Raw genomic sequence first — 23,759 nt, forward strand, 5'->3', positions numbered from 1 at the left:
GTTCAAAGCTGCTCCTTGTGCAGTAGGAGCTTCCCCTAGGGAGACCATAGCTGTTTTCAGCACTTCCATTTTTTCATCCAGTTTATGTATTTTTCCATATATATCCAAAAGCATTTCCAATGTCTGTCTAGCAAGAATTTTAAATGAATCAGCATCAGAGATGTCAGGGTTAGCCTCAGCTTGTTCCTGAGTACACCGGGGAGAAAGCAGCAGTAAAGGGGGATTGATTGGTAAAATTAGGGACCTCCTCATCCAATACAGCAAATCTGTTTTTGGTAGGAAAGGTATCAATGTGACTCTCAAAGTCTTTACCTTTCAAGTAATGGTCTGTACTCTTTTCTTGGAATTCATTCTTTGGCAGACAGAAGTGAAAAATGTAAAAACTCCAAAAAGATAAAAAAGATGCCAAAAGTAAAATAGCAACTCCAGAGAAGGAAAAAAACCACAGTAAGCCTGGAGGCACTTACTGGCTACATAAATGTTGACTCGACTAAAATAAAACAATAAAAACTACAACATTCCACAATCTTCTTGGTAACGTCCTCAAAAGGTAATTAACCAAGCTAGAATAATGGAGAGCCAAGATAAGAAAAGCTTTAAGATTAAAAAACAGAGCTCACATCAAACACTGGTTTCACTCCGCCATCTAGGCTCAACACTAGTTTTTAGCTGTAATCCTTAAGGATAGTGGAGGTACTCCTCTATGCATTTAATGCAAAATGGTCCCCACATGTCTTCCTAGTGTCAGTGGCGTGAAAGACTACCCCCAGGTATTTAAAACAAGGAACCTGTTCAATCTTATGCCCATCTATAGACCAAGTATGGATCTCGGGCCTTTTAGCAAAGGCCATAATTTTGGTTTTATGATAATTAAGTTCCAGCAGATCTTCCTTGCAATACTGTGCTAAGGCCCTCAATGCACATTTAAGGCCAGTGGGAGTCCTTGAGAGTATTGCTGCATCACCTGCATATAGTACGGTGGAAATATGGGCTCCTGCAAGTTTAGGGGGGTGGAAATCTAGGTTGGCCCACCACAGCATTAATGTAAAAGTTAAATAATAGTGGGGCCAGTATGCAGCCTTGCTTTACACCCTTCCATGTTTCAATGCAAGATGTCCCTGGGGGTTGCACCTTACCTTGAGCGATGTGCCGGTGTGTAACATAAATATTAAGTATAACAGTCACCGGTCAATCAAGGAGGCCTCTAGATTCTCCCATAATTTGACTTGTGAGAGAGAATCAAAAGCCACTTTAAGGTCAATGAAGGCTACATAAAGGGAGGTTGTGTTGCAGGAAGAGTATTTTTCAATAAGGTGCTGGAGTACTAGGCCCTGGTCGATTGTGGATTGGCCTTCCCTGAAGTCAGCCTGTTCCTCCGCCAGCAGATTTTCCTGCTCCAGTTAGGAAAACTCCCATAATTCCCAATGCTCACATAAAACTTGCGAATTGTGAGAAATTATGCACAATTTCGCCGGCGGATGCCTTTTCTCGCCTGCCAGCCAGCCACCTGGCCGCAATTACTGTTTCCTTCCCTGTGGCTATCTGGGCAGCTGCTCACGAAATCTCACAAGAGGTGATACACATGAGATTAGTGACAGGTACGTTTAGGAGAATTATATTTATAGGTTTTCAGCCTAACTTTGTCAGAGAAGTGAAACACCTAGAATATTACAATGGCTGATGTCAGGAAATTCCTGCCACACCCAAACCCCTACTCAGTCTTTGCCTTCTGACCATCTCCATTTGCCCTCAATTTGAAAGGAGAGCCTGAAACACAGATGAAACTAAAATCAGCACAAGAAGTTACTATGCCCCAAGCAGCTAGACAATTTGATCACTGGGTTCCTTAACAGGTTGTATTTTAATGCTGCTCTCTGGTTTTGTTTTGACTTTTTGATGATTCAGTCAGCAAAATCATTTACCAAAATGAGTGTCACATGCTTCTATCAGTGTTGAATACATCCATCATACCAATATTCTGCAAAGCTGACATATTATCATCTCACCCTTTCCGCTCCTGCTTGCTGCTATGAGAGCTTAATGAATGAAACAAAGCCAAATGAGGGGGGAAAGTCGAATAAACATTCTTTTTAAAAGGACATGGGCGGGGGTGGGGAGACGTGAAAAGTAACCAATATTAGTAAGGCTCAGTTAGTTTACAAACATTTTACAGAAGAAAAGGCTCTGCTTTCTTAGTGACCATAATTCAAGACAATTCCTAAACTAGTCACAGAGATGCTGAACATCTTGAATACTGAACCTTGTCCCTGAATATGGAATCTGCCTCCTCCAAGGTACTGTTTACCAGACTATTCTACTCACCAGAATGCTGCTGTGCTTTTGAGCTGTTTTTGAAAGTTATGTGCCTCAACTAAGGTCACATGCCTGACAATTGACTGCACTTATGCTGGAATTCAGCAACTACATTTAAAATTGCCAAAACATATACTGTACAGATTAATTTTCTTTCTCCTGTTTTTGTTTTTTTACATTTTATATCCTGCTCTTCCTCCAAGGAGCCCAGAGCAGTGTACTACATACTTAAGTTTCTTCTCACAACAACCCTGTGAAGTAGGTAAGGCTGAGAGAGAAGTGACTAGCCCAGAGTCACCCAGCTAGTAACATGGCTGAACGGGGATTTGAACTCGGGTCTCCCTGGTCCTAGTCCAGAACTCTAACCACTACACCACACTGGCTTCTCCTGGTCTAGACAAACTCAGTGCAGTGTCACTGAACTGTATGAATGTATTTATGCAAATACATTCTGAATTATGCTGAGTGTATTATGCAAAAACAAAAGCAAAAAAGAAGGAGCAAGCATCTCATGCAATTGCATTGTTCACGTTACGAACCTGGTAGAAAAGGGATGATTCTTTGTTTGGGGTCCTTCTGTCCTCCTTCCATTGGAAATTTGTCCAACATTTGCATCTTTAAAAAGGGATTGGGAGAAGAGAAAGACAGACAATTAAAAGAACAGCCACAGGAAAAACCCTGAATGCACACTAAAATTGCTACATAAAGAAACTAGGATAACTTCAGACTTGTGCTGCAGACAATGCAATTTAACCTTGGCTGCCATCATTTGAAGAGAATGGTAACAAGAAGAGAGAACTGAACAAATGGCAGGGGGAAAATCTACCTGTCCTTTTAAAAACAGGCCAGATTTATTTATTTATTTATATATATATTTGGAGTTTACAACAGGCTCCTCATCATATATTGGTTACCTTGAGTTGATCTCATATAGTGATGAGTTCTTATTTATGAAAACCTACTCTGCTTCTAGTGCTCATGTCATAGAATAAAAATCCATACAATTTCTTGAAGAAGTTGCCTGCCCAAGTAGAGTTTCAAGTTTGAGGAGTGGCTATAGTGCAACTGCTTTGCACGCAGAAGGTCCCAGGTTAGATTCCAAGCATCACCAGGTATCAAGGCTGAGAAAGGTCCTCGAGTGAGAACCTGGAGAGCCAGGGCTAGTCACAGCAGACATTAATGGGCTAGGTCAGTGATCTGCACTGTTTTTCAAGTGGGGGCCGCTTTGGTAAAGCACTTTCAGCGAGGGAGTCATTTCTGACTGTGCTAACTTTGGTGAGTGCTGTGCTTTCCCCAGCATCGAGTGGGGTTGAAGTTGAGAGCGAGAGAGCCCTCTCGAGCCCCAGAATCATCTCAGAAGGTGTGCATGGTACAATGGGAAGTGTAGTCCTTTCCAGTGCTTTTCCCATCGAGCCTTATGGGGAAAGCACTGGGAAGGACAACCCTTCCCAGTGCTCCATGCACACCCTCTGAAAGGGCTGTGTGTTTCCCTGGGCTAAGTGGACCAATGGTCGTTATACTAAAGTAGTTTTTTATATTTATATACATTCAAACTGGCATCATAGTGATGCAAACTTGAAGCTGAGTGAGCAAGCAAGCAAAGGAGCAAGTGAATATAACACCTTTTGAGAGGAGACGAAACAGAGGAGTAGACAACGGAGGTGAGATTCACAACAGATTTATCAGAACTCAAAGCCTACTTTGAATGTTGGGAACATAAGTCACCATCACTAAACTCCGGTCAAAAGGAGGAAACATATTTGAACTCCAACCCTGTCATCCCATTATGATCTCACTTACTTGGCAAAAACAATGTCAATTTTTTAGGCGGTCTGTCCAAGCATTTAACATGTTAAAATGTCAATTACTACATTTTACTCATTTAAAAAAAATCTTTTTAAAGAAAAACCTATGATCAGCTGAGAAGGCCCTGGAATAAGGGCAAGGACCTTCTGTGTGGCAGCACCCAGAATGGGAAATCTAGGCCTTTATTTATTTATTTTTATTTAACTACAAAAGTCTCTAGGCAGTTTACAAGAACAAAATAAAACAAAATTAACACATTTAAAACATATATACAATTTAAAATTAAAACAATCAATAAAATTTGACTAAAAAGCTTGGCTGAAGAAATGTGTCTTCAGTTCCCTAAAAGCCACCAGGGATAGAACAGCTCTAATCTAAGCAGGAAGTGCATTTAAGAGCCCTGGGGCAACTACAGAGAAGGCTTGCTACCAGATAAGCCAGTGGCATCCTCAGATGAACCTCCCATATTGATCTCAGCAGGCGGCAGGGTTCATAACCAAGAAGGTGTTCTCTTAAATATCTTGGGCCCAAGCTGTTAAAGGCTTTATAGAGAATAACCAGCACTTTGTATTTTGCCGCAAAACCTATTGGCAGCTAGTTGTTGGGGACCCCCCCCAACATTAAACCCAGAATACCAACCCAGAATTGTGTAGGATTCAGGCCTTTGTCTGATTCCATTTTATTAAGAGTTCAATAAAATGCCTGAACTCAAGGTGAACTGACACCCAGGTCTCATGCCTGCCTCAGCTGAACTAACTGCTCTGTGAAGGAAGAGGCAATCCAGCACTGTATTGTGAAATGGGCACTCACAGAAACACAAGGGCTAGGCTTGAGCTATCAATATGCTAAAATGTAACTCACTATCAGATAATGTCTGTGGAAGAGGCCAGAGGCTGATCCCCCTTTCCTGTTGCAAGAAGTCTATGTTAATCTTTGTCAATGATTGCTCTGCTATGGCCAAAGGGCATACTCAGTTGCTGTCTATAGAAATTCCTCTAAGAAAACACCTGTAGATTTAGTACTTGTACTAACACCTTTTAACACCTTCTGGGACTAGGCCGGGAAATCTGGGGACAAGAGAAGATGCCCATATGCAGCTCAGAGATGTAAATTTGCTTTGGTCCCCTCCCCAAGATAACAGAAGATGGGATTAAAATCTCCCTGGACAGAGCTAATATCCTGAATAATTAAAAAGACAATATCCAGAAGGAAACAGCAGATTGTCACCTTTCTGGGGACCCAGGAAGGATGAGGATATTTTGAATAGACTCTATAAAGATCAAAGGAAGATACAACTATAAAGAATGAGGCTTACTGGCCAGAGAGCGAACAATCTTGCCTAACAAGCATACTTGTTCAAGAGCCATTCCAGAGTTTGCTGCTAAGCTGTGGGGCAATAAGCAGGAACTCTGTCCATGGACAGGAACTGTCTGTGACTTCTACTGCACAGTGAGAAGTCAAGACTTCCCCAGCCATGGTGCTCTGACTCAGCCGTGCTCTGAGCAAACTGCAAGCTTGATCTAAAAGCTCCTGTCTCCAGCCAAAAGCTTCTCTCCTTCAGCTGAAAGCCCCACTGCTCTCAAGCCTCTGACCCTGGTAATATGCTGCTGCACAAGCCTTGGATCCCTCCATCCTTTCTCCTCCTTCTCCTTTCCCTTCTTCCCTCTACTAATTCCTGATCTCCCCAAACCATGCCAGTCCTCAACCTCCCTTACCCCCCCCCTTTCCTTCTATATCTAAATTATATTAGGCTCTAAGAAGATTTAATACACACACAGATGTTAGTTAGGAACACTGGGTGAATGGGGCTGCTGGCTAGGGTTGGAATATTGTTAGTAATACTGATAGATTGTTCTGCTTTCTGTTCAGTTAGATTGATGTTGTTATTCTTTTATACTCAATAAAGCCCATTGAATCATTTCAGACTGCTTTGATCTCCTTTATTCCTTGCACCCAGATCCTACATGGTTACCATATAAAAGAACTGGTCACTTGGTGACACTGATGAAACAGGCCTAATTTTGTATGCTAGCTCATAAGCATATTTAGTATACAAATCAGGCCTGGTTCACAACACAGTGTAGTTCTTTCAAAACAGGAGTGATATGGTTTCTTTGAGACAACCCAGAGACCAACCTGGTGGCAGCATTCTTAGCTTCTGGACTATATACAAAGGCAGCCCCACATACAGCAAATTTCAGTAGTCAAGCCTGTAGGTAACCAGCATGTGCACCACTGTCTTAAGGTCACACTCCTCCAGGAAAGGGCGGAGTTGGCGTATCAGCCGAAGGCTGATTAGTGGTTTCGTTTTAATCTAGTCTTTTGTTTTAATCAAGGACAACAGTACCTTCACATACACATAAAACAAATACAATATGATAAATCATTCATCATTAAAACCCCTTGCCATGTAGTTAAATAACCACTCTCTATGTCAATGTATAACATAGTTGCTGGAAGAAAATAAGCTGATGATGTTTAACCATATCCCAGATTTTGCTTAGTCATTTGGATTTTGTGGGACTCATTGTGGCTCTCTAATATCTAGAACAAACAAGATTCTAGCTGCAGTTAGTAAATAAAGTCACTGGTGTAGTCAAGGAGGAACTGCATTGGATTCACCACCGCCAGTGGCAGCACTTCTCTCCTTAGCTGGGTTGGTGGTGGTACTGCCACTACCTGCCATATGGCTCAGGGGGGCATTGGAAAGCAGGAAGGCCTCATTCCTTCCCTCTTTAGAAAAGAACAGAATGAGGCCTCCCTGCTTCCCTGAGCCAGATAGGAATGGAGAACATGCATGTGCACATCATCCAACCCCTCCATTCCCCTCCTGACAGCCCAGAAGCTGAATGGTAAGAGGAACAGAAGCAACAGTGTTAGCAAGTCACAAGCGGGAGGCAGGAACAGGAGTGATAGCAGCAGGTAGGAGTGTGCACGGACCGGTCCGGGGCCATACAAAAGGCCTCCGGACTGGTCCGGAATTCAGCTGGTCCGGCGGGGCGGGGGGGAGAGTGTGTCTTTAAGGGTGGGGGGGGTAGAGCTCCCCCTCCCGTGCCACTCTTCCCCCGCCGGTGCTGGACTTTCCTAAAACATTCTTGGGGCGGCAGAGCTCCTCCCTGCCGCCCCTGCCCCCGTCGTTGTCTTCAAAGTTAACAAGCAGAAAAAGCTGGCGCCACGCATGTGCCCTTTGCAGCTCGTGCGTGCCACATACATCATTGTGACGTATGCGGTGCGCACCACGACGAGCACATGCATGGTGCCAGCTTTTTCTGCTTGTTAACTTTGAAGACAACGACGGGGGCAGGGGTGGCAGGGAGGAACTCTGACGCCCCAAGAACATTTTAGAAAAGTCCAGCGCCGGAGGGCAGGGGCGTAATTACTATTAGGCAAGGGGGGGCCCCCACGCCTCGAGGGGCCCCCCACGCCTCGAGGGGCCCCCCCCGAGGCAAGTCACATGGCTATATACTGTGAAGTATATGTGTGTATCAGCGAGGGGCCCATCTTAAAATTTTGTCTCTGGGCCCACTCCAACCTTGTTACTCCCCTGCCAGAGGGGGAAGAGCGGCCCCCACCCTCAAAGACACACTCCCCTCAGTGCCAGATCACGCCTCCGTGGTTCCGTGCACATCCCTAGCAGCAGAGTGACAGCAGAGAACAACCGGCTAGTGGGAGGAGGGGAGCAAGGTGCCTCCAGACCCCAGAGTGGCCAGAGAGGAGTGCTGGTCGTGTGGTAGCAAGCATGACTTGTCCCCTTAGCTAAGCAGGGTCAGCCCTGGTTGCATATGAAAGGGAGACTAGAAGTGTGAGCTCTGTAAGATATTCCCCTCAGGGGATGGAGCCACTCTGGGAAGAGCAGAAAGTTTCAAGTTCCCTCCCTGGCTTCTCCAAGATAGGGCGGAGAGAGATTCCGGCCTGCAACCTTGGAGAAGCCACTGATAGTCTGTGAAGACAATACTGAGCTAGATAGTCCAATGGTCTGACTCAGTATATGGCAGCTTCCTGTGTTCCTGTGTTCCAAGGACACTTTGAAACACTGGTAGCTCCACCCTTGAATAAAGCAATGGATTGTGAACAATCTTCAGGACATACTTTATATAATTTGATAAAGTTTTTGTTCATGTGTTATAACTTTCAAAAGCAGTTATTTTTTTATCATTATCCAAAGATCTACTAGCTCTATTGGAGATGAATTTCATTAAATATTTTGGCAATACCCACATTTTCCATCAATAGTACTGTGCATTTTATGTACAGTGTCTTCCAAGAACTATGTATTTTATACAGGGAAACAGGCCACTGAGAGGTCATTTTGTAGCAATTCTCTTGGAGAAAGAAAGTAGAGAAATGTACCCCTTCTGAAAACAGGTAAGTCCATACACGTTCATTAGGGCAGTGTGGCGCGAGCTGAACTACTACACAAGAGCAACCACTGTACAAACTCCAATAGTGATCCATCTAATAAACAAAGTGCAGGATTCTTGATTTTAACAACGTCATCTGTGGAAGCATTGAAGATTAGCATACACAAAGTACCAGGTGAGACATTCATTGTAACAGTTAATAAGAAATTAAAGGTAAGGTAATGCATGCCGTTGAGTCGGTGTTGACTCCTGGTGACCACAGAGCCCTGTGGTTGTCTTTTGTAGAATACATGAGGGGTTTACCATTGCCATCTTCCACGCAGTATGAGATGATGCCTTTCAGCATCTTTATATTGCTGCTGCCTGATATAGGTGTTTCCCATAGTCTGGGGAACATACCAGCGGGGATTCTAACCAGCAACCTCTGGCTTCCTACTAAAGTCATTTCCCTGATGTGTCATTAGATGACTTCAAATACATTAACAATACAATGAACATGGAAGTGCTCTTTAGGACCCCCTCTAGCAACATATTTAAAAACACACATGCTAAGTTTTTATTTGCCTACTTTTCTAATGAAACTTACCACCTAATCACTGCTAAAACATTAAACACACAATTTACTCAAACAGTATGATCCCATGGTTAGTTAAATAAGCAGAAGTCCTACCCAAGCTGCTTTCCCAAGTAGTTATTAGCTAAGGACAATTGTATATACAACAAGGCGGATGACAGCTTACTCATCACTGTAGGCCATATGATAAATATATTTGCTTCCTTAACCACACAGCTGTCAGGGCCAGAGCCATCTTACCAGTTACTCATAGCTTACAGCATACCCCTATTGCTTATTTTCCTATCCAACCCCCCTCAAAAAAAAAATTGTAACAGTTTTGTCATTTGTCCACATTAAAATCTTATTGGGCCACCATTTGCTGTAGAAAGGATGTGACTAACTGCATGCTTCCTGTCTGGGAAGTCCAACAACATTTATGACAGACACTGGGTAAGTTGTGTATAGTATCAGTCATCAATATTCTGCTCATTTGCCTAGGGCAAAAACGGTCTTAGCAATCTCAAAGGGGGAACTAGACTGTCCCTCATTCAGTTCAGATCACACAATCACCAAGTGCTTCTGTAAGGAAAAATACAATTTCTCCATTCACCATATAAGTGGCTCTTGTTTCTTCCCCGAATGGTGTTTGTTGCAATGGAACATGAACAACAGATGCTGACCTCTGCAATTGAGGTACATCATTTGACAGCATGGAGCAATATTCTGACTTTCTAAATTGGTGGCAGTTGCCTCTCCCTCTAGTCTGTTCCTTGCAGGGGAAAAATGGGGCTGCATTTTGTGCTTACAAGGAAGAAGTTGAGGAGTTGAATTCTGTCATTTTATATTATCAGGACTTGGGGATCTGAATGCATAAACAGCAGCATATTTCACAATGTACTGAATTGGGGTCCCTCTGTCTTGTGGCACTGGGTCCACCACAGGTGGCAACAACTGCAAGAAGACCAGTCATAAAAATCACAATAAAGGAAGGCAATAAAGGGAAAGTGTGCCATTGAGTCGGTGTTGACCACAGAGCCCTGTCATTGTCTTTGGTAGAACAGAGGAGCGGTTTACCATTGCCTCTTCTCGTGCAGTATGAGATGATGCCTTTCAGCATCTTCCTATACAGCTGCTGCCCGATATAGGTGTTTCCTATAGTCTGGGAAACATACCAGCGGGGATTCGAACTGGCAACCTCTGGCTTGGTAGTCAAGCTGCTTCCCTGCTGTGCCATTAGGTGGCAATAAACCCAACCTAACACTTCAGCTTCATACGAGTTAGCAAATCAGTTGGGGATAGTAAATAAGTAAGGATTTTGATCCCGTAGCTACTTTTAGCATAACAAAATGAACCACCTCGTATATCCCCCTTTTTTCCAGGAAACTAAAAATTAGGTATACTAACTCAGAATGTGTTCAGTTTCTAGACTAACAATAGTCAGCCAATTAACTGGGTCTTCTATCCCCCAACTCACATTTTAAGGACAGCCCTGCTGGATCAGGCCTATCTAGTCTAGCATCATGTTTCACACAGTGGCCCACCAGATGCCTCTGGGGAGCCCACAGGTAAAGGAACCCACAGATAAGAGGTAAGATACATTGATAGCATGGTGTAGCGGTTAGAGTGTTGGACTAGGACTGGGAAGACCCAGATTCGAATCCCCATTCAACCATTCAACTCACTGAGTGACTCTGGGCCAGTCATGTATCTTTCAGCTTAACCTACCTGACAGGGTTGTTATGAGGATAAAAATAACCACGTACACTAGGGATGTGCACAAATATCTTTGGCGCCGGCAGGGGTAGTACTTTAAGGGCGGGGGAAGGTGTACTCACCCCTCCCACTGCATTTGCCCTGCCACACACTGTTATTTTTAAGCCCCTCGGGACGGCAGCATTCCTCCCTTCCGCCCTGTTTCCCCCATCAGCCAGAAGCGGGCGGAAGTAGCGAGCCAACATGTGCACGATGGGCACACGCAGGCTCGCTACTTCCGGCAACTTCCGGCCGATGGGGGAAACGGGGCGGCAGGGAGGAATGCTGCTGCCCTGAAGGGCTTAAAAATAACAGTGTGTGGCAGGGCAAATGCGGTGGGAGGGGTGAGTACACCTTCCCCTGACCTTAAAGTACTACCCCGCTGGCACCGAAACGTTTCGGAGTCCTTTATAATGGCCTCCGAAACATTTCGGGCACATGCCTAATGTACACTGCTCTAAGCTCCTTGGAGGAAGAGCAGGATATAAATCTAAAAATAAAATAATAAAATAAGTCTTAACTGCATTATCTTCTCTCTTTTTAGTCTTCACTGGATTACTAATTGGACTGGCTTATTGACAAAGTCTTTGATGATTTTATGTTAGGGTTTCCTCCTGTTCCTTCATTTTATTATTTTTATTTAGTTTAATAGCACTACCAACTGGCCTGGTTTATTGATGATAAAAGGCTCCCCCTCCCTCCTACTCCATTATAGACTATTAGTTTACTAGTTTTCCTTTGTCTAGTAGGAAATAAGATTTTTATATTTACTTATTTGAGCATTTTTGTTATTTTTCCGGTATTTTCTATTTCCATCTTAGTTTGCCTTGATGCAATCATCCAATACTTTTTGAGAGATAATATGTTAGGTACCTGAATGATATAAAAACCAATGAGATTCAGGTTTAATTTGAAGTTCATAACTGATAAGAGTTGCCATTTTTTTCATTATCATACCCTTTCTCTTGGATTTTGTTTTAAAAGGACATTTGGTCGGATTAGACAACTCTAATGATAAGATTGTACTTTATTTGTGGACTACAAGTTTGTTAAACAAGGATGTAAAACTGTCTTTATTCATGGATATTTTAAGTTTGGAGATGCATCTTTCCTTTGATCCTATATTAATTTCTTTTCTTTCTTCTATCTTTGTATGTTTGAATCTTTGTATCTTTGTATTTTTAAAACCAATTTTTGTATTTGTATCTTTAAAACCAATAAAATAAAATAAAATAAAATAAAATAAAATAAAATAAAATAAAATAAAAAATTTTCAGATCCTCTTCATACCAATTCAGAAGCTAACGGGTTAGTTGATTGTGCTTGATGACACAATGTGTGACCAAAAGGCTGGAACCTCCAGGCATTCATCCTTGTAGCTTTATAACACAAACCACCTGTGGTGACTAAAGCCAGCTGAACGATTGTTTTGCTTGGAATGGATTACTGGCTTTTTTTTCCAGTCATAAGCTTATGTTTTAAAGTGCTGAATGGGGAGATTGCTGCTTCTTCTCTCAGAGCTGTGTGATGTGGCAACCCTATGCCAGGAGACAGGCTGCGTTTTACTCCATGTGGTCTTCCTGACCTTTGTGCTTGCTCTCTCAATCTTCAAACAAATAGGGGAGGGGCAGTGATATTTTAAAAGTTTCAGCACTTTATGTTCTTGGGTAACTTAATGCAGATAAACCTAGCCCCAGAGAAAGAAGCCTCAAAACTCATAATTATCTCTTATGCCTTATAGCAGTGGTAGGCAACCTTGGCTCTCCAGCTGTTGCTGAACTACAACTCCTATCATGCCCAGCCACAATTTATCCCCAACCAAAATAAACTGTGGCCAGGGATGATGGAAGCTGTAGTTCAGCAATAGCTGGAGAGCCCAGGTTGACAACCCCTACCTTAGCATATCAAAATGGCAGCTCTTTGGAAGACAGGATCAGTCAATCCCCACAGAATTTTGCAACGGTTTATACCCAGCCACCATCAGATTGCCACATGAGCAGTGAATATGCATTGCACAAGATCTACCTTAGAGCACCCAAAAATGTGGTGGACATTTGAAACTATTTCTTTAAACTATTCTATAGTGAGGACTACAGACTGCCATGGTTAGACAGATGAAGAATTGGTCATGCTTGGCAGATGATAACTCTTATGTCACTCAACAAGTTTGCTGTGGCTTCTCGCAAATTGTGTGCAGGTATGAGATCAGTTACCTTTTGGTTGAGTTGGTGTCAATTTTAAATGCCTCTACACCTCCAGAAATCCAGGTACCTGGAGAACACCTCGAAAGACATTCCCCAGTATGGAATCATTGCAAGTGTAAAGTGGCCGCTCTCCAGAAAAGCAAATTGATCTACTTGCCTTAGCAAGATAGCTGGAATCAGCATATAATCCACTACACTGGGTCCTCTTTGTTGAGAATTCTCTCTGGAAAGAGATACCCTTCTATTACAGCAGAGAGAACTGAGGCACAACACAGCGGAGTCTGCCTAGGCATGCGTGTATGCTGAGAGTAAAAGAAACTTGGAGCCAGTTCATAGTTTCAAATCAATATAAGGAGTCGTTATTGGAGAACTCCATTCTAGATAGGAAAGTGGAGAGATAGGATCTCTAATCTAGCTAGCAGGCTGGATGCAGAGGGATGGTTTCTGCAATAAATAAATAAATAAATAAATAAATCTCTGCGCACATGGTGCAGGGAGAGAGGAGTGTGTGTGTTGCCAGGGGGAAGAAAGGAAAGAGATTTATATACGATCTGAGGAGAAACCAGAGTATTCCATAGTAGTAGTAGTAGTAGTAGTAGTGATATTATGGAAAGAAGAAAGCACAATCGAAAGTAATTGAACATAGATCAGAACCCTCACAGTAGCTAGAAAAGGTCCTGCAAGCAGGCCTATAACAAATCACAACATACCGTTGTTGTCTGTGGCCCTCAGGTGGAGAGCCTCGGGATGAGAAATCTTTGGTTTTTGCATCTAGCAAGTACAACACTTAAAAAGGTACGTACAAGGGAGAGGAACAAACATTCTCTCAGACCCAGCCAGGGTTGGTTTGATTTAAATAATACTGATTTTCATGATTTAAAAAAAATAATCACGATTTAAATCACTTCACAGAAGGACTCAACGTTAACGATTTAAATAATAATTTAAATTACTAGTTAGGAAGGTTCTATTTAATCATTATTTCCTATAAAAATGCATTCTTTTTGTCTAATATAACCTTAATACATATTTAGAGATAGATGTAGGTTTCATTTGTAGAAGGTACCGTGTTTCCCCGAAAATAAGACACTGTCTTATATTTATTTTTCCTCAAGGAGACACACTACGGCTTATTTTCAGGGGATGTCTTATTTTTTATTAAGTGTGGTACAACAATCTACATTTATTCAATTATAGTTAAGTCATCTTCTTCTGGAACATCGTCATAACTCTCCAAACCTGGAAGTCCATCCTGAATTTCTTTTGACTCCATTTCCTTTAGAACCATTGGCCCCAATCTTTCATGTCGAGCAATAGCAGTGAGACTGGTGTTTGTGTGGGGTGAGAGAGACCCACAGACTGTTGCTGGTCAGTGTTGGGGAGCAGCAGCTTTACTGGTGTGTGTGTGGGGTGAGAGAGACCCATAGACAGGGGCGTAACGATACCGGTAGGGGTGGCAGGCTGCAAGCTGAGGCATACGGTAGAGGGAAGTACGGTAAAAATCTCCTCAGAAAATCTCCTCCTCAAAAATCTCTCCTCCTGGCGGCGGCAGGCGGCGGCGAGAGTAAGCGCGGCGGTGGCGGGAGGCAGTGAGAGTACGCCGGGAAGCAACGCCGGGCCAGACGGCAGGCCTCGGCGTCGCTCTGCACACTCCTGCCCGCCACCGCCATGCTTACCGTACCGGTACTCTCGCCACCTCCCGCGGGCGGTGGCGGGCGGGAGTGCGCAGAGCGACGCCGAGGCCTGCTGTCTGGCCCGGCGTCGCTTCCCGGCGTACTCTCACTGCCTCCCACCACTGTCGCGCTTACTCTCGCCGCCGCCCGCCGCCGCCAGGAGGAGAGGAGATTTTTGAGGAGGAGATTTTCTGAGGAGATTTTTACTGTACTTCCCTCTACCGTATGCCTCAGCTTGCAGCCTGCCACCCCTACCGGTATTGTTACGCCCGTCTGTGGGTCTCTCACCCCACACAAACACCAGGGGGATAGGGGAAAAGCTTCAGCAAGCAGCCTGCTACTGAGCCAGGAGAGATCACCACTATGTCTTATTTTCGGGGTATGGCTTATATTGCACAACTGCTTAGAAATCCTGCTACGGCTTATTTTATGGGTATGTCTTATTTTCGGGGAAACACGGTAGGTACACACTTCTCATAATGCTGTTTCATTCAGGCAACAAGGCCCTGCATTTCATTATTGCACTGTTTGCATTTTGCATGCATGCCCTTCTCACCCACAGGTACAGGAACTTCATCAAAATATTCCCAAATGGGGTTTCTTTTACATCCTGCTGCCATGATAGGCATTTCCCTTCTACAGTGAAAGATACACTCAGAAAAGGTATCCTCAGGATTGCATTAATATGTTCTGTTCACTTTTGGTTTCACTTTCCATTCCCCTCCCCTCCCCATGAATTTATGTCCAAACTCCTCCTCGCTCAGATCTACTCCATCCTCCCAAATCCTCTATTCATTTATTGGACCTCTTTGTCTTTCCACTTGGGGGTGGAGTTAAGGAGCAAGGTATACATATGTGTGTACTACATGTATGTCACCTGCAGAATAGGACTGATTAGGTATGTAATCTCTCATCCCTACATACTGCTGTTAACATGTTTATATAATATAATTATGATTAATATTTATGATAATAATTTTGACTAGATTCTTTATGAATCTTTAAAAATCAATTTAAATTTTAAAAAATCCGATTTAAAAATTAAAAATCTTATTTTTATCAACCCTGAACCCAGCAGAGCTGAGATTACAACGCTTCCTCCTATTCCTCAACTGATAAAACTAAAGTTAATGTTGTTACATAAAGTTTGCTCACAAGATTAATTTTGCTATACTGTATACATTTTAAAATAGGAAAAAACCAGCAGAACAAGTTCAACTTAAACTGAAAATAAGTTGTGGTGTTTTTTTTTTAAAGGTCCAGCATCATAAAATTAGATTGCTTTGGAATGACTAATGGAACTAAATTCAAAAGATAAAGGAGAGACTCTCTCACTGGTCACAATACACAACAGGGAATGTACTTAGGTACATTAATCTGAGTTATCAACTTGAACAACCCATATAGTTAAGCAGTGGAGTGGATGACAGGAAAACCTTTGAACAGAATACAGTTCTCCTTTAAAGAATAAAAAGGAGCAATTCAGTGTCAAAGAAGAATATGGGAACTCCTAGGCAATATTTTCCAAGATGTGGTGCTCAAGTACATTTCTACTTGGCATTGGAATAATTTGCACTCTTGTTCTTTCACATACTCAGTTAATTTCTATTGGATGGATCCAGAGGAAAGTTGAACAAACAGAAGACATTTCTGCTCACACAAGTCTGTGTGCGTGCCAGGGAGACTTTTGCCACTCTCCCCCCTCCATTAGCATCCACTATGTCATTTCATACACTAAGGATCATTTTACCCTTAAAAGGTAAAGTGTGCCATCAAGTTGGTGTCGACTCCTGGCGACCATAGAGCCCTGTGGTTGTCTTTGGTAGAAAACAGGAGGAGTTTACCATTGCCTCCTCCCACGTAGTATGAGATGATGCCTTTCAGCTTCTTCCTCTATCGCTGCTGCTCAATATGGGTGTTTCCAATAGTCTGGGAAATATACCAGCAGGAATTTGAACCGTCAACCTCTGGCTTGCTAATCAAGTCATTTCCTGCTGCACTATTAGGTGGCTCTTTCTACCCTTAGGATCAGGGTGTTTTTTTAGAGCGCCCTGGGGACCACAGAACAGAGGTATGAAAGACCCATGCTGTGAGTGGAACATTCCTCACAGTTCTTTGGACCCATGCCTATATAAATGTACAGCAACCCCTATTTAAAAAAGTCACTTTATACAATATGAATAACACTTATTCTGCAATACCACTTGTGCCATTTTTGGTGCCCAATCAGAATTCACAATTTCTGGGCAAGATGTTCAAGCACATAGTGGCTTTCCTTTGGTCCTAAATAAAATGACCAAATTAAATCATTCTTGTTTCTTGATGTAACCACAATATTAATCTGAAAATGTTTCAAAATAAATAATTGCTTTATAATGTATACATATAGTGTGTTCCTACCTTCTAAAAATGAAATTTGGATCTCTCTTTAAGTAGTGAAGAATATGTATTAAGATTTTATCAAACAAGAACACACTTTTTGCAGAAAACTGAAAGGCAATTTAAGTCATTATTTTAATCAATTTGATTTAAATCAAATCCATCCCAATTCAAGTTGCTGGTCATTACCCTTAAAGTCTTAAATTACTTGGGCCCAGAATAACAGAAGGAACACCTCCTCCGATAAAAACCTGACTGCTCTGTGCTGTCATCTGAGGAGGCTCTCCTGAGTCTCCCATCTATATTGGAGGGCCGGTTGGTGTGCATGCGGGTGCCTTCTCACGTGCAGTACCTCTCTCATGAGATCAGTCTTGCCCCTTCTATGTCCTACTTTCATTGTTTAAAGATGTATCTTTAATGCTGCTTTTAATTTTTCATAATCCTCACCTTATCCTTTATATGCAATTTAGTATTTGAGATGACTCCTCTGTAAAATCCTTGCTTGATCTTTGATTGTTTTTCTGTGATTAAGCTGCCTTCAGCTTATTGAAAAGGTGGGATATACATATTTAAAAATAAAATAGTATTTCTCAGGCTAGGCTTACCAAGATGTAAAAAAGTTGTCAGTGTTGTAGTAAGTTCACAAAATAGTTCAAGACAATGATCCGTGCTATTTTAAACAGGTTCCACCAATATGCACATATCCTACTTTATACAAAGGCTGGGGAAATTCAAGGTTAGTCTCTCGGGCACAGACTTTACATCATACCCCAAGAAATTATTCCTTCAACTATAGAACACACATTTCCAATTAATGGTGAACTCACTCAAAAGATGACCAAAAAAGAATATCCCAAATTCCTAAAATATACTATGAAGCCTAGCTCTCAAACTATTCAAGATTCAATCAAAGTATTAATAGATAATAACAAGTTGGCTAGCCAATATTAAATGCAAGTTTTAGATGAGATAAATTTAAAAAATGGGTCGTATTTCACACAAAAGTAATTAAATATCAAAATTAAGTGTATCGACCTCACAAGTCTCTGCCAAATAGAGCTGCGTAAAAAAGATACTCTAACAAAGTGCACATTTGCCTTTTATTTCATTCTATTAGAGGCACCATCTCTTCATAATGAAGGCAAAATAAAAGTAAAGTGTGCTGTCAAGTCGATTTCGACTCCTGGCACCTACAGAACCCTGTGGTTGTCTTTGGTAGAATACAAGAGGGCTTTACCATTGCCTCCTCCCGCACATAATAAGATGATGCCTTTCAACATCTTTTCTATATCACTGCTGCCCGATATAGGTGTTCCCCAATAGTCTGGGAAACATACCAGTGGGGATTCGAACTGGCACCCTTTTGCTTGTTGGTCAATCATTTCCTCACTGTGCCACTTAAGGTAGCTGAAGGCAAAATACTGGGTGTAAAAAGCAACAAGGAGCCAAAAACATTTCCAAAAATGCTTGGCATTCAAGAAAATCAAATGTGAACCAGATACGAAATGAGTTCCTGTTCTTCAGGGCTCCAGATAGCAATTCACAAGTCCAAAGAAAGTGTGGTTTTTCTTCTTTTTTAAAGAAACTATTATTAAATTCAAAGAGTAGCCACTAATTGTTTCAGCCACTAAATGATACATTTAAAGACTGTCTTCTTGGTAGAACCCAATAGGAGAACAGTTAGCATCTCAGTCATAGATGAATAGGAGGCAACAGAGGTCAGAAATAGAAGCAAGCTATTAAAAGATGGCAATAGCATGCACACTGTAAGGAATTTCCTATGAGGTCACTGGAAATCTTATACACACAACTATTAACCTATGCTAACTAACTAGCTTAAGCATAAGAAAAAAATGCACTAAGACCACAGCTGGAAAGGAGGGGGGAGCGAGAAAAGGCTGTCCCCAGAAATGTACTGGCAATACATTAGACAGCTTCAACTTCTATATGGTACTGACCTCAACCCTGACACCCTCCAAATTAAATCTAATAAAAAGAGAAGTAAATGAGCCTGAAATTGTTACAGTCCTCACTGGGGGGTAGATGAGCAGCATCAGTACAGCTAAACAAAGTTGCAGATTCCTTTACTTGCTGTGTTCCCTTCTGAGCTCTCTTCTCTCTCAACCCCCCCCCCCCATTTGTCTATCAGAATAACTTGCTATGGCCTCCCCTGTCAGACCTGGCATCAACAGTTTGCATTATTGTGCACTTCCAGGGCAAGGCCCCTGAAACCAAACACTGATGCTGGGCCTATTTTATGAGAGTGTGAAGGAACAGCAGATGCAACCAGTGGTAATTCCAGCAAGTCTGCCAGTCTTTGGCCGGCAACCATCCCACGCCACCGCTGATGCCAGAAAAAGAGCAAACTCTAGGCCAGACCTGTACTGAGGAGCAGGACAAGTGGGGGAACCAATGGCTCCTCACTATCAGCCATGTCTTCTGGAGACCTAGATCAGGAGGGCAAGAAAGAGCAGCCAGCAATGGTAAGGATCAGCAGTTACCTTACTCCTCTTCACAGAGCTGAACTGAGCCTCATTCCTCAGTCTACAAACAGCTACCCTACAGCTAACCTTGCCCCATTATAATTATCGCAGGTAGTGCAGGCAGGCAGGAGCACTTGTATGTTTCTACAAAGTTTGAAAATGTCAGGAACTACCACATGCGGAGCAGAACAGTTGTCCATTATACCACTTTCAATATTGTGTTTGATCCCCCACCCTCCCCAGCAGTCCTTTGCAGGGCTTTCCCAGCAAGACTGCAAGCTGGCCTTGGTAAGCTGGGTGGGGAAAGGGGCAGGAGGAACAGTGGCTAGGCAGTGCACTGCTGAGAGACCGGGGGCATGGGCACTGCCGCTGCAACGCTTCCCCATCACTACTCACCCTTCCTCCTGAGCCCTCTGCTTCTGTTGGGGCCGGGACCTGGGCCTGGCGAGTGGGTGGGGAAAGGGTAGCAGGAGAGGTGGCAAGGGGCTGTGGGACCATGGGTGGGGACGTTGTCACCACCCAGTGCCGCCACTGTTCTCCCTGGCTCCTGAGCCCCTCTGTTACCATTGGAGTGGGGAGCCTTCTAGGAATGAGGGCACACATGCACCAATACGTCTCCATCAGTGTGCATGCATGCTCTAATTCCCTGGAAGCTTCCAGCCCCAATGGTAGCAGAGGGGCTTGGGAGTCAGGGAGAGTGGAGAGCACGGGGCAGCAGGACCCACCCCTGGTTCCACAACCCCTTGCCATCGCTCCTGCTGCCCTTTCCTCTGCCTGCTCGCCAGGGATAGCTCCCAGCTCCAACAGCAGCAAAGGGGCTTCGGAGCAAGGGCAAGTGGTGGCGGGGAGGCAACTGACAGCACGTGGTGGCAATGCCCCTGCACCCAGTCCCACACTGCCTCACCTCCTCTCCTGCGGCCCCTTCGCCCACTTGCTCATCAGGGCTGGCTGACTCCACAGCGAGTCAGCAAAAATATGTCCACAAGCCAGATCTGGCCTCCAGGTCATATGCTGTGTATGCCTGCTCTAGGTAGTTCACATAAATAAAAACAGATGAAGTAAAAATAAACAATGCATTAAAAACAATTTAAAATCAAAATCCTGCTAACTTGGCAAAGAGGCACCTTTTAATGTGGTGATTCTCTTTATTGAGCAGGGGGGGAGTAACTGGCCCTATCCACCCCCAGCACAGTACCTCCAGTGACTGTTGCTGCTGTCTATCTGATGTTTCTTTTTAGATTGTGAGCCCTTTGGGGACAGGGAGCCATCTTGTTTGTTTGTTTGTTATTTCTCTATGTAAACTGCCCTGAGCCATTTTTGGAAGGGCAGTATAGAAACTGAATGAATGAATGAATTAAAATTCACTAAAAGCCAAGCTAAAAATATGTATTTTTTAGGACTCATTTAAAGGCTGGTAAAGATTAGGGTTGATAAAACTGATTGTTAAAAAATAAAAAGATTTGGATTTTTAAAAATTTAAATCAGATTTTTTATTTAAATCCAATTGGGGGAAAAATTCATAACGAACCTAGTTAACGATATCATGAATATTAATCATCATAATATTCTATGAATGTGTTAGCAGTATATGGGGATGAGACCTGATAACAGACCTGATAAGACCTATTCTGCAAGTGGTGTACATGCAGTGCACACACACAACCTATCTCTTGCTTCACAACCCCAACCCCAACCCAAGTACAAAGAGAAAGAAGGTCAATGAATAAACAGAGAATCTGTGGGGTAGATCTGAGCAAGGAGGAGGAGTCTGGACATAAATGCATAGAATGGGGAAGGGAATAGAAAAGGAAACCAAAAGTGGACAAGACATATCCATGCAGTGCTGGGGAAACCTTTTCCAAGCGTATCCTCCATTGTAGAAGGGAAACACCTATCATGGCAGCGGGGCGGGCTGTAAAAGAAATCCCATTTGAGAACATTTTAATGAAATTCCTGTACCTGTGGGTAAGAAAGGCATGCATGCAAAATGCAATAATGGAATACAGGGCCTCACTACCCAAATGAAGCAGCATTATGAGAAGTATGTACCTGCCTTCTAAAAATGAAACCTATATATCTCTAAATACATATTGTACAACAAGAATGTACTTTTAAATAAAATCATGATTAAATAGAATCTTCCTGACTAGTAATTTAAATTGTGGTTTAAATCATTAAAAATGAGTCCTCCTGATAAGCAATGTAAATCAATTTGATCCCAATCAAATCTATCAAAGAATCTGCTGTCAGTTTAAATTCTGGGAGGGCCCAAGCAAACATTAAAGTCTTCAAGACATAATTATCTGATTAGTCCACAAGTACTCCTTAACCACCAGTGGTCCCCCAGTGACTGAGGAAGAGCACACACAAAAGCATCTGCTCTCAGTTGAAATTCTGGGAGGGCCCAAACAAATATTAAAGTCCTTTAGACATGATTGTCTGATTAGTCCACACATTGTGTTTTCCCTGTAGTAGTTTCATAAAGCAATATGTCACATTTTCCTCAGTTCTAAACACTCATAAAAGGCTGTGAAAATTTCCAGAAAGTATTCCTGCGTAGTTGCTCCTTGTGATGTTGCTAGCATGATTGGTGACCTTTCTAAGATTGTGTAGGGCTGCAGACACTTGACTCCCACCAAAAAGAGCTCAAGAACATAATTAGAAGGTCATGCCAAAGGTCCATCTAGCACCTTATTCCCCACAGTGACTAGCCAGATGTTCCAAAAAGCCCACAAGCAAAGCATATAGCCCTTCCTTGCCGATGCTCCCAGGCAAACTATATTCGGTAGCATACTTCTTCTGAAGATGAGGGTTCCATATATATATATATATATATAGAGAGAGAGAGAGAGAGAGAGAGAGAGAGAGAGAGAGAGAGAGCCAGCGTGGTGTAGTGGTTGGAGTGCTGGACTGGGAAGACTCGAGTTCAAATCCCCATTCAGCCATGAAACTAGCTGGGTGACTCTGGGCCAGTCACTTTTCTCTCAGCCTAACCTACTTCACAGGGTTGTTGTGAAAGAGAAACTCAACTATGTAGTACACCGCTCTGGGCTCCTTGGAGGAAGAGTGTAAAATAATGTAAAATAACAACAACAGTGGTTAGAGGGTTGGACTAAGACCAGGAAGACTTGCGTTCGAATCCCCATTCAACCATGAAACTCACTGGGTGACTCTGGGCCAGACATGTCTCTCTCAGCCTAACCTACCTCACAGGGTTGTTGCGAGGATAAAAATAACCATTTACACTGCTCTGAGCTCCTCAGAGGAAGAATGGGATACAAGTCTAAAAATAAATAAATAAGTAAATAAAAATAAATAAAAATAAATAAAAAATAAATATAAATAAAAAAATAAATAAATAAGACTTGGACTGCTCTCCACCAATGCTGATTCCCAGTTCTGTCAAACTCTCTGAAAAGGTTCCATGTTTAGTGATGATAATGGCTAGAAATCATGTATCCCTGTGATTTTAGAAGCATGAGTAATCCTTACCATGACCATTAAAGTGCCCACTCTCCTTCAGCAAATAGAGACTTTTAAAATTTTATTGTCACCAGTAGGACAGGCCATTAGCTTCTGTTTTATGACACTGCAGACACAGACAGCTGAAAGAACAAGCCAATTTATTTAGCAAAATCCTCATAAAACAAGAAAAAAAGTCCAACTGCTTCAGCAATGCATTAGTTTATAAAAACCAGAGAGCAAGACATGTTCAACACTGTACTGATGACAATTGCCAGGAGTATCCTAGACTTGCCACAAAAGGATATTAGGAACAGCTCAAATCTGGCAGGAAACCATTATAGGATGACAAACCTTGGGAAAGATCTCAGACTGTTTCTCAATGGAGATTCAAAACTGCCAGATACAGGGAGCCATAGTCACAATTTATAGTTCTGCAATCATAGAAAGAGAGACTCACTCAAAACAGGGAGGGCTAAAGAAGAAACTACCAGAGAGAGAGAGAGAGAGAAGACAAGGGATCCTTTACTGACAGGCAAAACTAGTTTCAGTTACCTCTTTCTGCTCCTGGATAATTCCAATGTGATAGACACCTGTTGATCACTGCCAACATACAGAATATTATTTTGTGTTCACATTAATGTGCTCCAAAAAAAAAGTACTCCTTAACCACCAGTGGTCCCCCAGTGACTGAGGAAGAGCACACACAAAAGCATCTGCTCTCAGTTGAAATTCTGGGAGGGCCCAAACAAATATTAAAGTCCTTTAGA

At 42.6% G+C, this 23,759-nt stretch overlaps 1 protein-coding gene across 8 annotated transcripts in view; it reads right to left on the reverse strand.

Moving 5' to 3' along the window:
- The window catches only part of SH3PXD2B (SH3 and PX domains 2B), a 164,880-nt gene that overhangs the window by 92,386 nt on the left and 48,735 nt on the right, over positions 1–23,759 (reverse strand). For all 8 annotated transcript variants that reach the window (XM_053299010.1, XM_053299005.1, XM_053299003.1 and 5 more), the window contains one exon: positions 2,853–2,928. In XM_053299010.1, coding sequence (XP_053154985.1) covers positions 2,853–2,928 — 76 coding nt within the window. The remainder of the gene's footprint in view (positions 1–2,852; positions 2,929–23,759) is intronic.

The sequence above is a fragment of the Hemicordylus capensis genome, chromosome 2 (assembly GCF_027244095.1).
Source record: "Hemicordylus capensis ecotype Gifberg chromosome 2, rHemCap1.1.pri, whole genome shotgun sequence".
In the NCBI taxonomy this organism is placed as follows: Eukaryota; Metazoa; Chordata; class Lepidosauria; order Squamata; family Cordylidae; genus Hemicordylus; species Hemicordylus capensis.